A 14,947-nucleotide genomic window follows, 5' to 3' on the forward strand; every position below is an offset into this window, starting at 1 on the left:
ATTCCACATCAATCCCACCACCTTCAGCACTCAAACCAAAGCACCCATATAGGGCTTTGGGGACTCGGTGGGATTTCAGTACCTCGCGCCCAGGCGAATCTCCTAGAAGTGCCAACATACCCATTTGCTACAATTACTTCCCAAGGCGTTTTTCGGACTCGGGCCAGATGCCCCCGCCGCCAGGCACAGCTCTGCCCCGGGCACAGGCAGCTCCGGATCGGGCACGTCTCACCGGCCTCGGATGTGTCCCGAGGAAAGCCCGCCGGGATAGTGCCCGAAGGTCCCGCCAGGGCTGGGCTGGCACCCGGCGCGGCGCGGGCAGGGCGCGCTGCCCGGAGCGGCTCCGGCGGCGGCATTCCCGCAGCGCCGATGGAAGAGCGGGTCCGCAACGGGAGGGAGAGAGGGGGAGACAGCGGCGGCGGCGGCGCCGCCCTCTGGAGAGCGCCTGGGAGAGGCTGGTGTGAAGAGCCGCATTTCAATGAGGGCCGGGCTAATGCAAATCACTGCAACCGGCAGCAGCAGAAGAAAGGCGAAGCAGCTGCAGCCCGGGCTCCCCAGCAGCGCGCTACAGCCAGGGGAGGCGTAACAAAGGCAGCAGAGCCGCTTTCTGCGGCAACTACTGCGCCTACAGCCGGGTGGTCGCGGGGGGAGGGCGGGAGCCGCCGCTCTTTGGCCGCTTCCCATTCCGAGCCGCCGCCTTCCCTCCGCGCCCGGCCGGCAGGTCTGAGTGAGGAGGGGCCCGCCAGGCTGCGGAGAACAGGTAAGCTCCGGGGCCGGGGCCGTGCCTGCCCTGCCTTTCCCTGCCTTGTCCTGCACGGGGGCTGCGGCGTGCGGGGCTGCCGGGGCGCGGTCGCGGCGCGGAGCGATGCACCTGTGCCCATTGTGTGGGGCGGCGGCCTCCGCCCGGCGCTGCGGGCGGCTCCGCGGGTGCGGAGCGAGCGCTGGGCTGCGGGAGCGCGGTCCGGCCCCGGGGAGCGGGTGCGGCGCTGCCCCGGGCGCCCCGCGGCTCGGGCGCCCCGCGGGGGGATGAGCTGCCTGGTGGCACCTCCGGAGGAATGGGCGTGTTTCACACACGGTTCCCGTACCCCAGCAGAATAAACCCCATCTTTTCATCAGTGAACCCGCTGCCGCATGTGTCCGTGTTCGCCCACCACGGTGACTAGTGGTCATCCTGCTGCTTAGCCGCCGTATGATCTGCGCTGGGTCCCAGTCACATCGCGGCGTGGTGTGGGGTTTTTTTTTTTTTTCCTTTTTTTTTATCAGGGTGCTTGGTTTTTTTTTTTTTTTTTTTTTTTTTTCATGGAAATGCTCACCCACACCTGTATTATAAATAATTCTTTAACAGATGTTAGGGTGTGAAGTGTTGGCATGGTGGTTTTTCAGGGGCGTGTCTGTTCGTTTTTCCGTATCTGCCTGTATAAGACTATATATTTATACACACAAACGGAAACATCAGATCAAATTGTTTAGGATTTCTTTGTCTGCTCTGACCTTGTGGTTTAGACACGCTTTTCTCTACATACCAGGACTGTGGAGCTAACGGGGAGCTCTATTTTGGTTTTAAGGATGTAGTTGGGAATTACAGACATTTTTGATAAAAGCATAAACGTGTGGAAGAAAGGACAGTGACTCACACTTCTTGCCCCTCGTCCAAAATTAACAAAGCTGAAAGAGTATATCTTCGTCTAAACTTTTTTTTTTTGTTTTGTTTTTTGAGGGGTGTATATTAGAGATTGTTTAAGCAAAGGTAACAGCAGACCTAAGAAAAATCCATTTTTCTTGGCATGGGAATTGCTTCAGAGATACAGTTTCTGTATTGTGCATTCTGGGATTGTTTAAATCTGAATAACAGGTTCTCACTAGAATGGGATTTGAATTAAAATAACTGGTGTTTTTTTGTTTTTTTTTTTTTTTTTTTTTTTAAACATGGAGCAGCGGTGGTGTGTTCTCAATCCTAAGATGTGGCCACTAAGCTCATTTTGCATTTAACCTATAGAGTGAAATGCCACAGCAAATGTTCTTGTTCATTTCACTGAAATGGGATGTAGTGTGCATGGGAAAAGCAGAGATTCGTCTTTTTATGTATATAAGAAAACACATACACTGTACTATGTGTAGGTACTTCTGAAGGATTTACAAGTATAAATCCTGCATTTATACATAAGCATATGATCCTGTGTCAGTGTAACAAAGTCAGTTGTGAGCTGTAACCAAAGTAGGGTCAATAATTTCCACTAGGGCCCCACATTTGCCTTAGCTGCTTGTGCTGGTCCAGCACATGGACTGCTCTGAGAAGCTGCTGAGCACATCACCTACAGCTTTGCAGTATCAGGGTCCAGCTGTATAATCATTGGTGTAATACAAACTTCTGCAAGTCAAAGAGCATCTGTAAGTTTTCCTCTATTTCCTCCCACTGTTCTACAGCTGGTTTGAATACATCTTTTTTCTTAATGGTCACATCATTATGAGTGGTTGAAACAAAGCTAGTGCTTGCTGGTTTCTGTCTTTTTATTGGAAATCAATGAGAGAGGCCACTTCTAAATTAGGTTTATGTATCTGTGCTATAAATAAACTTTCAGTGCTTTACTACTCTGCAAATCTAGGCGGCTCCTAAATAACAATGAATATGTTTTGAACCTAATGATCTTCTGATTATTTTTTAACCTATAGAGTGAAATGCCACAGCAAATGTTCTTGTTCATTTCACTGAAATGGGATGTATTTTTGTGTCTTCTGTTTGTGAAGATTAATATGCACTTTGTATTATTTAGTCTTGTGTTGGTTGCCAAAAAGTACAGAAGTATTTGCCTCCTTGATTTTATTTCAGAGCATGTGAGCTTCTGTTTATGTAAACTGTATTGAACAACGGGGACTGTTTTGGTCAGGGCTGATGGGTGTTTCTCAAAGTCAAACATGGGAGACACCCATTGCTTATTTGCTCAATGGCACTGATTTTATCACTCCTTTGGTGATGGCAAAAGAAGCTGTTTGCCTTAATTTGAATATTGGGCTTAGGATATTAATAATACATCTTGCAAGACATAGAGCCCTGAAGTAGCTTGCTCATTGAAAAACACAGTCTCCTAATTTATTTTTTCTTTAATGTTGTGCAATTTGAGCCGTTCTGTTGGTTCAGAGTGTGTAAAGCATTTGTGCAAGGACAACTGAAATAATTTATTACAAAGCTTGAGGAAACCAATGGTTGGAATATGCAGGTAGTTTTTAAACTTGGGATTGACCCACTATGTGTGATAGTCCTGATTCTCATTGCCAACCTGCCAGATCTATTCCTCTGAAAATTTCTTAATTGCTTAGTTGTTGGCAACTGGCAGCCTTTCTGAAACAACACCTCTTGAGATCACAGTTGGAACCAAGAGTTTAGTGGGGGCAAACAGTCAAGAAGGTAGATGAGACTCAAATAGCCCCTGAATATAACATGAGAAAAAGTAGAAAGCTGATGCATTTATTCCTTTTTTCCATTAGGTCAACTTGGTCACCTCATTTTCCGAGATACTGAATTTGAACAAACACTTCTCAGTGTTTGCTTATCATTAGCATTTGAGTTCATGAGTGGCGTTATTAGGATGTCTAACTTACATGTAGTTCTTAAAGCATGGCAAGAGGCCTGTGTGTGAAATGACCACGTGAATGTAGCATGGTTTTATTCAAACTTTTTTCTCAACCTAGGAAGTAGTCCTCTGTAAGAGCAATGTATAGAACAGGAAGTCTTAAATTGAGCTCCCTTAAAACTTCTAAGTTTCTTAAGCTTTCTCTGTCCTCTTGTGCATTCTTTAGGTTGAACTTCAAGATGTCCCTTGGGAGAGATATGGAGCTGGAGCATTTTGATGAGCGTGATAAAGCTCAGCGATATGGCAGAGGGTCCCGGGTGAATGGTTTACCCAGCCCTACCCACAGTGCCCACTGCAGCTTTTACCGAACCCGCACTCTACAGACCCTGAGTTCTGAGAAGAAAGCCAAGAAAGTTCGTTTCTATCGCAATGGAGACCGGTATTTCAAAGGAATTGTATACGCCATCTCCCCTGACCGCTTTAGGTCCTTCGAAGCTCTCCTGGCTGACCTGACCCGAACTCTGTCCGACAATGTGAACCTGCCCCAGGGAGTGAGAACAATCTACACAATTGATGGCTCCAAGAAGATTTCCTCCTTGGACCAGCTAGTAGAAGGTGAGCAGTAAGATCTGGAGGTGTAAAGTTAGAGTCAGCCTTTGTCTGATCTTTTAAGTCTTTCAAAAAGAGGTAATGGTATTCTTATTGGCGAAGGAAGGATTTTCAATGGTCTGACGAGAATTGTGGATGTCTCAAATGACACCTTGAAATATTGTTGCCTTGCTACTTATTTCCTTCCTGTTGAACGTGTCTGATCTTTTCCTTTCAACATAGTGTTGATAGTCCTAGATCCTGAAGATTGCATCTAATCCTTCTTTTCATAAAGATGCAAGGTCAAACCAGTGAGAGTTTAGTCTGTTAAACTTCAAAAGTTCTGTGGCGCTAATGAAACCTATGTGAAATTCAGTTCAGATGTTTCTGTTTTTTTAATCTCTGAAGACTGATGAAGAGCTCTACCTCTTCTCCACAGGTAAATATGTCTTAAGTAAAATACTAGCCTCTCATTACATGGCATAAATGTTGGCAACCTGTTAAAGGAGTAATACTGTAGCTGTGATTCAGTTGGGGTAGATTGTAAACCTTTTTTCCTTTGTAGCATATCCTTTTTCCCCAGCTGTAGAATTGGTAAGGTTGCAAAATACCTCTTACATCATTGAGTCCAGCCATTAACCCAGAACTGCTAAAGCCACCATTAAATCATGTCCCACATCTGCACATCTTAAAAACCTACAGGGATGGCCTGTTCCAGTGCTTGACAGCCCTTTCCATGAATAAATTTTTCCTAATACCCAATCTATTCCTGCTCTGGGACTACTTGAGGCCTTTCCTCTTGTCTTATTACTTGTTACTTGTGAGGAGAGGACCAACACCCACCTTGCTACAACCTCCTTTCAGGTAGCTGTAGAGATCTTAGGTTGTCTGTTAAATAAGGCTCATGTACCTGCAGTATAAACCATCACCAGTGGTTTGGTCAGAACTGACAATTCTTCGTTACTGTCAAATGTCAGACATGCCAGTCATTAATTTGCCCATTGAGAACAAATTTATCACTCCTTCAGTGATAGTTCTATTGTCAAAAGAAGCTATCAGCATCAATCAATTTGAATATTAAACTTAAAAAATTAATAGTACTTTTCACAAGTTTTACGAATAGCTAAAGTAGCTTTTCCAACATGATGTGCTTCTGGATTGCAGTGGGATTGCAGTCTAAAACATCAGAATGTACAGAGTATGAAGGCATTGACTATCACATGGCCATAAATGAGAGTGTTTCTTACCTGTGAAGTTTAAATGCAGGTGCTTGATTGTGTTCCAAGAAAATCAAGGTAGAACAATTAATTCATTTTTGCTTCCATCCTACCCCTGGCCCCAGTGTGCCATGGACAAACAGTAAAGAATGGATAGATAGCCACCAGACAGCCAATTTAGAGTTGTAACAGAGATTATAATTTCTATGTGATTTTCATTTTTAGCACCAGGTGAGAGAACTTGCAGTAACAGGATGTAATGAGAGGATCAGAAGAAGGCTAATATGGCGAGAAAAGAATAAAAGGGTAATACCAAATGTGACTCCTGAAAGAGGAGCACAGCTTTGCATAGCAGGTGTTCAGCCACCATTGGGTTTTCTCCTTTTTGTGTCATAGCAGAGAAAAGCTTTTTAAGTATTGAGAACCTAATATTCTTGGTAATCTTCCTTGTGTAAAAAGGAAAGTAGGGGGCAACATGAAGAAAATTGAAGGGGTGGGATTGTCTGTCTAAGTAACAGGTTTGGGGGTTAGGACCAGAGGTGTAGTGAAATGGAAAGGAAACTGGTCTGAGGAGCAATGTTATCAATTTCAGGGCACAGTTAAAACTACATTTGTCAGGACAGTATTTAATTGCCAGAGAAAATCAATTTCTGGGAGGAAAGACCAATATTAATCAACGTCTGTTTAAAAGCAGTCTTTGTGCATTTGCTTATTTGATTAGTATGCTCAACAAGAAGCAAGTTTCATTGATGTTCATGTTGATTTGCACAGTCCTTTTGCAGCCAGTCAGAACCAGTTTTGAAAATAAAGAACTGAATTCAAAAATAAATCCAGCAACCTGTAAGATTGGTTTATTGTGGCATCCTAGTGAAGAATAATACCAGCTATTAATCAGTCAGTCAAAATGAATGACAGTGCAGGAGCCTAGGTTTATTTTAAAGAAGGCATTTGGGATTTCTTTTGGTCCTGTAGAACTTTATTCCTTACCCTTTAAATGAATACATCTTCCCTTCCTGGTATAGTTCAAGGAGGACAGTCTTGTTTTCTTGTCCCATTAGGACTGTGGGATTTACAGAAGTCAGTCTTTGTGTGGAAAAAGAGAGCTACATCCTCATTCTATCTGAAAAGGGGCTTCTGTTTATTTGTATAAAACTGCAGGGTGGGTTGTTTCACTCACAGAACTTCGCAGTGGAGCACGGGTTCATATATTATTAGCTCAATGATGGTTTTTGCATAAGCCCTTCCACTCTCTACTACACAAATTTATTAGAGTTTGGCTCGTCTGGTACAGCATTAATTAGCTTGAAGCTGTGCTTTGTGTTTAAATAGCTGGAAAATCACTTGATTTTTCCCTCTTGCCAAATGACATTTGTGCTCCAACAACTGAAATATGAAGCATTGCTTTCTTCATGGTGAGACTATTCCCTTCCTGTGTGAATTCACTAATTAATTTATTGAGACTGCTATGAATTTAGGTGACTGGGGGGACATTGATTTGGTGATTGCAATGTAAAGCAAATGTATAAAGCCTTGATTTTTAGAATTGGTTTTTGCCTTCGTGCCTGTGAGGAAGTTCCTGTACTCTTACCTTCTCATGCGATACATAAAGACAGAGGGGCTCTTGAGGGAAATGAGACAGCAGCCACTGTCTTTCATCCCAGAGCTAAATACACAGAACTCCATGAAATATAGTCCCAAAGGAAAAAGATTGTAAAAGCTGTTTTGCTTCAGTTATATTTAGTTTCATTCTGTATACAGTTCAGAGCTGGCATGGCTGTGTGCTGGTGATGTAGATGTTTTCTCTTTATTTGAAAGTAATGGCATCCCTCGGGGTGGGGGTTTTGTGGGTTTTTGGTTTGATTTTGTTTTTTTGTTTTTGTCCTCCAATTTTTGCCCACCGTCTTTTTGTTTGGTTTATTTTTTTTGCTTTTCTTAAGACTTAAATGTGTGAGATTTGTTGGAATTTGATAACAAGGGGTACGTACTGTTACAAAAAGTTTCACATGGTCTGTTACTTCTGCCACCCTACATGAAGGAAATAATGCAATGGATTCAAGTTCCTTCTTTTTGTCAGCCCCGATGTTAGGACACTCTTACGTTTGAAGAATGGATTCTGAATGTGACATGACTGTTTCCTAGACATGACATGCAATCAAAGCATGTAGAAACAATAAAGATGAAGTTGCTCTTGAAGGCTAAGCTTTTTAGCTGTAAAGGAAGTTTCAGGAAAGGACTTTGCTTCTCCAAAACTGTATCAACCTTACAGCTGAAGGTGGAGAGGTCTTACCCCCAAAATAAACAATGAACATTGCAAGGTGACTCTGAAACAAAGAATATTTACAGTTTTTACTCCTGGGGTCCTGCTGTGTGGAACAAAGACCACAGAATCAGATCTGTAGCCGGAACTACATCTCTTTCTCATTAATTTTTACTATGATATTACCTCGGAGTCTTGGGTATGAATCAGAATTTATTGTTTTAGGTTTCTACGATATCTACCATAAAGTTAACCCTGCAGCTGAGAGCTGGCAGTCAAAGACCAGCTGAAAGCTCCAGACCACAAGGCTGAGAGCATACTGGGAAACAATTTTGTCACATGTCAATATTGGGTGAACTACCAAACAATTATAAAGACTTCTGTCTGTGTCTGCATGTTTTGTGTAGGCATAATAGCAAAAACAATTTTAAAGAATAATCTCAAAAATAAAAATGAATGCCTCTCAGGGATTACCTCAGAGCCACAAACCTTGTTGAAGGAGCAGTTTGAAAGGATGCAGAGAGGCCAGTTTTAAAATCCAGTAATAGCTGTAGCCAGCTAATAACTCTTGGGAGATGTGAACCTGGCTGCAGGGCAGAGGAAACGCTGGGTCACATGAGGACTCTCGTGATGGAGGCAGGCAGTTTGTGCTCAGAGCAGCAGAGAAGCTGTCTGCCAGTGCAGGGTTCAAAAGGCTGAAGTGATGGGCTGCAAGTGCTCCTGACTTGTTTTGTATGTGGGTCTTGCTATTCCTACTGTCACCTCATTTCTCATATCTCAGCTTTTCTCTCTCCTTCCCAGTATTCCTGCTGCCCTCTTGAGCAGCACTTGGGTGTTGTTGGTGAGGAGCCCAGCCAGGCCAGACTGTAGGAATTGATTGATGTGGTCTCTGATGCTCTCTAGAGCTAATGGCTTCTTTCTTCTAGAGCATGCCTACCTCAGCAGCTGGGAATTGATGGGCTGGGAAGATTCGTGTGCATCTGTAATGTGCTATCCAAATAATAATAGCAAAGTATCTGTTTAAATGTTTGTAGATCTGAATCTATGTGGACATTTGTTTGTAGGATTAAATTTACACTGGATATTTACCATGGACTTGATCCAGGGCTATCAAATTTAGGGAAACTTGGACTGAATCCTGTGGCAGAAATGGCTGCAATCCTTATATTGTTTAATAAACAAACAGCTGAATGATCCTGTTGCATAAAATAGTGGAGGGTTGTTCTGGCACTGTTTATTTGATTATTTTGTTCATCCATTAGCCTGTTGATCATCTTTGTGTCTTACTTAACAGCTTCTCTGAAGTTTATGTGATTTCTTATTCTAGGTGCTTTACATTATTTTTGGCGGGCTTTTTTTAAAGTGTGTTCAGTATCTATCTTACTTGTTACAAGATTGCAGAAATTCAAGGGGGCAGAGGAGGAGGAAGTATTTTTGATGAGGAAAAAAAAAACAACCTTTTGAGTCTGAAATCAGAAGAAAGTAAGTTTGTGAAAGAAGTCCCTTCCAAGGTCAGAGGAGATCTTATTTGAAGTTTCTGGTGCATCTGATTGCGAGGTGAACACGTGTAGGTCAGATTTATTTCCTGTAGATGCTCCATCTCTTTTGCACTGTTGCATTTTTTTCAGACCCTGCAGGAAGACAAGGCAGCAGCAATGTAGTTAAAGTAGGTTATTGTTCTATTAACTTAACACATTTGGGAACTATCAAGTATCAGTAATTTATTTGATTCAGGTCATCTTCCTCTTGCAGTCTTCTCTGTGTAGTGAGACACAGTCAGATTTTTTTGTCCTTTCTCCTGAGAGATTGAGATTCTGCCTTTTGTATGTATAAAACCAAAGGGTAGAAGTGAAGAAAGGCATGTATGCTTAGGCATGGAGTGCTGGGGTTGCTAGTCTCTCCCCATCCTCTTAACATATTTCTTATCCTATCTGTTGGGGAAATGGACCCCAATAAATTGCTGCTAATTAATAAATTAACGTTACATTCCTACTACGTACTGTACTCCAAGGAATCAACACTATTTTCCATAAATTGGCAAATCCTGACCTCCACTAAGAGAGGTTAGTGTTCCCTCTCTGCTTGTGTGATTCAAACAGGTTCTCTCTTCCTTCTCCAGGGTTTCCACCTAAGATTACTGGCTTCCTCATGAAGCCATTTTAGGCCAAGTCACCTTAAGCACAGAAAAGCAACACAAAAAAATGGCTTTTAAGAGATGATGCCTTGGTCATTCTTACAGGGAGAATATCAGCAAACTGTAGAAAACAAACTAACTGCTAATACCAATGTGGGAAACAGGGAGACACTTGCATCAGGAAAGTTCCAGTACTTATGTGCAGTGATTCAGTGTCTCCTTAGCAACCACTTTGTACACACAGATATTATTTCTACAAATATTTAATAAGTGAAGCAAGTCTTGAAATTCTGTCATGACCCATAAGAACTATCCTCCAGTGTTGCATGTCTGATAGGTCAGTTGCATTGAATTTTGACAAATGTGCAACTGCAGGTAGTAGGTTTTTGTTTTTTTTTTCTTTCTTTCTTTTTCTTTCTTAAGCATGAACAATGTTTTGGGATCTGCCCTTCTACATGATTAGCTTTATGATTAATTTCTCAGTGTTAAGATTTATTTTATTCCACATGGCATTTCCCAGTGGTGTTGAGCATTTATACAAATTAAATTGTAGGGTTACTGGTTTGAAACTGACCAACAAGTGCTGTGCATCTTTTTTGAAAGGTTCCAGTGGTATGTGTTTCATTTGCACTGTTGCTGTGAAGAGGCTCTCAGGAAAGGGATACTTTCTAAGGTGTAGTAATCACTTTTTTTCCTAGATGTCAGATCTCCCAAAGAAACTGGGTGTTCCCCTTTCTTTTCCTAATGGCTATTGATACTGTAATCAAGAGTCAAAATTCCATTAGAGACAGCTGACTGCGCTGTGAAACACTTGCTCCCCTCTCCTGGGGAGCTGCAATCAAATTGACCCTGTTAAATAGGCTGTGTTGTCTGTACCCTTTGCTTAGTCCAGTTTCTTCAAAGAATCCTTGTCAACACTTGTTCTGTTAGGAATCTAGTGTCTGGAGACTGAGTAATTGGCAGCTGGAAGAAGAAGGTAACAAAGCTGATGATGAGGAAGCAATAGCTAAAGCAGGAGATGGATTTATTGGACTTTTAAGTCATGCCCCTTGTGAAACTTCTTTACAGTCTTCTCTCCTGAAGGTACTGGTGAAAAAAAAGAATGAAAATCTAGGTGAAGACCTTTTGTCCTTTTATTTGAGATTCCTCTGCATACAAACACCAGAGGTGCTGAAGATTTTCATTCTTACAAGCCTGACCCTTAGGACCAGCATGCATGAAAATGGCAGTCCCTAGCTAACATCTAAAATAGTTTTAAATAACAGCAGTATGGGAGAAGTGTCTGTATTTCTGTTAACCTATAGAAAATAGTTCTTACTAAAGATATTTAATCTTTGAAGGCCTCGGCTGCTCTACCTCCAAGGTGTTCTGTAGACAAATATGAGCCTCTTGACAGGAAAAAATTATTTTGGTGTAAATATTTTAGTGATGTAATATGGTGCTGTTGGAAATGAGGAAAGGGCAAAAATGCTTATGTTCAAACAATTCCAAACCTTCAGTGATTCTATTGTCCTTTTTAAATCATCATTCATATAAATTTGGTTTTGTAATGAAGAGCTGATGTGCAGTTAAATGCTATAAGGAATCCATCTGACCTTTAAATGTAGCTGATATTAAAAATCGTGTGGAACACTGTCCTTTCAAGAAGGGGAACCAAAAGAGTTCTTAAAAAATTAAATGTAAATCTTCTGAGTACACTGTGTATCGACATTTATTTATGAGCCTACCCTTTGAGAAGTGATTTTTAATTTGAAGATTTGCTTTTAAATAAATGTTATTTTCTGCAACTGAAGTGAACAATTTCCCTAATAAGACTGAACCTGAAAATCCAGATTTATAACTCTCCTCCAAAAAAACAAAATAAGAGGTTGCTGATGGATTTTACATCTTACAGTGTTGAGAAGAATAAAGTGTTGAGAAGAATAAATTTTGCTTAATAATTTAAAAAAGAGACTTCTGCAAATTATTTTATAGCACAGGTATTTATTGTATTGAGAGCAGTCTTAATCATAGTAGGATTTCTTTTTTTTTTTTATTCTTAAAACTTGCTAATTTTGTGGATGTGGTTCAGTGGGTGCATTCTGACCTGGCAGTAACTGAGTAGCTAATACTAGAACAATTGGACAGGACGTGGATAAAAGAGAACCTGCACTGTTTGGCCACTCATTACTGTAGCTGAGCCTTTCTATGTATGTGATATTTGTATATGATATTTCCATATACATATCTATCTATCTTGTATATATGCAGTGGCTAAAAGGAAGAGCCTACCTTTATCCAAGCCTCAAGTCCCAGCACTGACTGCCTCCATTTATAGATGTGGTGACTCTGTGTATCTGTTCCTTGTGTGCTATAATGTCTCTAGAATTGGGTTGGGTGTCTTGAAACCTTAAAATTTCTGTTCAGAAATTAATTTTTAGTACTTAATTTTCTTTTAATGATTGAACTGTGAATCCTCTTTCCTTAGGGGTAGGAGTCATTAGGAATGTATTTGGTTCTTACACGTTTTTTGGCATGAGAGGTGCATCACTGAGTTTTGTTCTGGTTTTGTTACCCTGGGCTAAATTTCTGACATGAAGGCTTCTGTGCTGTTAGCATACAGTGAACTCTTGAACCCAGAAGAACTAAAACATCTCAGATGTCTCTGTGGTATTGTTCAGGATAGGATCTTGCATTATTTGTGATTCAACTGTAGGCTGCCAGGTGTGATCTTGCTGGATCCAGTATTCGTTTGAGGCTTTTTTTTGTTGTTGTTTTTGTTTGGCTTATTTGTTTGTTTGTTTTTTCCCCAGACAGAGGGGGAACTGGATCAGCTTGATGTTGCAAAATTAGTAGTGTCTTTGGTACGTTCAGTCAGATCCAGAGCTGATCCAGCTCATCCAATGCTACTGCCAGCACAGCCACAGAGCCAGGCTCAAGGGAGAGCTTGGAAGCACCCAAGCAGGTGCCCCTTACACAGCAGCCTTCAGCTGGACTGGATTTAGGTGCTAATCTGCATGGCGCTGGGTTTTCTGGCTGATTTCTAGTTCCCCAGAAGTTGTGTGGGTGTGGTATTTGCAAAAATATTTTACTGTAGATAATGCTCCAACAAAAAGAGGAACTAATAGTCACTATTTTTTCTTTTAAGTATGGTAAATTTGTTGTGATGAGAAGTCTGTAATTGCTACTCTTTGTCTTCGTTTCCCCACATATTATATATCTAGTCAGTAAATAATACAGGGAGGGTTTGTGTCTGTGCATATCCTGGGTTTATGATGCCTAAAGCTTTAAAAAAATCAAATGTTACCAAATTTCCATGACACTTTCATCCACTTTTTAATAAAACATTATTTGTAGCCTATATTTTTTGGTAATTTCCTCTGAATTATTTGGGGCTGATGTTTTCTTAGGAGTGGGCCACTTAAGCATGAAGGGTGGGGGAATACTGTGATAATGTGCTGGGGCTGGGCTGCTGGTGAAATGCAAACACTGTTTACTGTGTTTACTGACAGCAGTGGTCCCCACTGCAAATAGTGTTTTCTGATAAGAAAACTGCTGCTTTCAAGGATTTTCATAACAGCATTTCTCAAACAGTTAGCTGAAGAGTGTTCTTTAAAAGATCACTCATTTTGTAGTCAGTAGCATCTGAGGAGGGAAGAGATCAATATTTATGCACTGTAGATTGGGAATGATAAGAATACTATTTAATAATTTGAGAATTATTTGATGTTATATTTTTCTTTCCTCTCCAATCTGACTTGCTGGACTTTTGCTTTTGTTTCCACAGGGGAAAGTTATGTATGTGGTTCCATAGAACCCTTCAAGAAACTGGAGTACACAAAGAATGTAAACCCAAACTGGTCAGTGAATGTTAAGACAACTTCTACTTCTCGTTCAGTGCCATCTCTTGCCACTGCTAAAGGAGGTACTCCAGATACAAAAGAGAATAAGGATTTCATTAGGCCTAAACTGGTCACTATCATCAGGAGCGGAGTGAAGCCACGGAAGGCAGTCCGGATTCTGCTCAACAAGAAGACAGCACATTCCTTTGAACAGGTTCTTACTGATATAACCGATGCCATCAAGCTGGATTCAGGGGTGGTTAAACGCTTGTACACACTAGATGGAAAACAGGTAAGAATTTTCATGATCACCCTTCTCAGCATGAAGAAAATACAATTTTCCAAAAGGAAAAGAATAGTACATTAGCAGAGAAGAGTCCCATTTGCTCTAGAATGTACAGCCAGATCTTCTACTGCCTGTAGCGTACTTAAGATCTGTGAGCAGCTCAGGAACACCATGAAACATTACTTGGCCTTGGTGAGGGTCTTGCCATTTATGAAAAATAATAGCTCTAAATCTGTTCCGTTGAAAGTGTGATGTGGTTTTGGCTCTGCACACCGGAAACGTAGGATGAAGGATGTCACTTAAGCTCATTCTGCTAACTTGTTTCAGCTTTTTCTTGCAGCAGTTTTATGAGTCATTTCACTTGGCTTTCCGTAAACGGTAAGAACAAACAGTGAGGACACATTTCACCGTGATAAATGCAGACCTACTGCTCTCCAGTGTGACTAAATGATGAATCTTATTGCACCTAAAATGGACAATGAAGAAGGTACAAGTTTAGAAAATGAATGAGCTCTTTCCCCTATTGCAGGAATACAGGTAGGATTATATGTGGTGCTCACATTTATTGAGGAGTCTCTTGTAGGTTTTGTGTTATTTCTTCTGTGAAATACCTTCAAGCAGTCTCTTTTTTGCTGACTTATTAAATTGCAGCAGAGTGAGATTTTTGAGAGGCTTCTTATTGAACTTGGGGATAGAGGGACACGAAAAAAAAATTACAGAATAATCCTACTTCTTTTTTGTCTTTCACTTTATTTGTAATTTTTCTGTGGACATATATTAATTATAGCAAAATGGGAGAAGCTCTTAACCTGCTGAAGGGCAAGGCTAATTTCAGCGTGACCTGAATTGATTTAGAGTGATGGTGACTCTAGAGAAATAAGGCAGATATTTGCATTTACAGATGTAACTTATTAAACTGAAGAAGTCTCCCTGAGAAGCTAGAAGCTGCTAGAGACCGTGATACTTCTTCTGTAATACAGCTGTGTTTTTACAGATCTAGGTTCAATGATACGCAACAAACAGCATTGGCTGTTGTGAGATGCTTCCAAATCTGCCTGATACAGGTAAATCAATG

General features: G+C 41.2%; 1 protein-coding gene across 5 annotated transcripts in view; it reads left to right on the top strand.

Moving 5' to 3' along the window:
• The first annotated feature begins 512 nt into the window (after positions 1-512).
• DCLK1 (doublecortin like kinase 1) overlaps positions 513-14,947 on the top strand; it is a 226,161-nt gene continuing 211,726 nt past the window's right edge. For 4 of the 5 annotated variants that reach the window (XM_041487252.1, XM_041487255.1, XM_041487254.1 and 1 more), the window contains exons 1-2: positions 3,803-4,184; positions 13,532-13,878. In XM_041487252.1, coding sequence (XP_041343186.1) covers positions 3,809-4,184; positions 13,532-13,878 — 723 coding nt within the window. In that variant the 5' untranslated portion in view covers positions 3,803-3,808. Of the gene's footprint in view, positions 761-3,795; positions 4,185-13,531; positions 13,879-14,947 lie in introns of those variants that run through there. The other variant, XM_041487253.1, reaches the window with a different exon arrangement.

The sequence above is a fragment of the Pyrgilauda ruficollis genome, unplaced genomic scaffold (genome assembly GCF_017590135.1).
Source record: "Pyrgilauda ruficollis isolate IOZ18807 unplaced genomic scaffold, ASM1759013v1 scaffold8, whole genome shotgun sequence".
Classification (NCBI taxonomy): domain Eukaryota; kingdom Metazoa; phylum Chordata; class Aves; order Passeriformes; family Passeridae; genus Pyrgilauda; species Pyrgilauda ruficollis.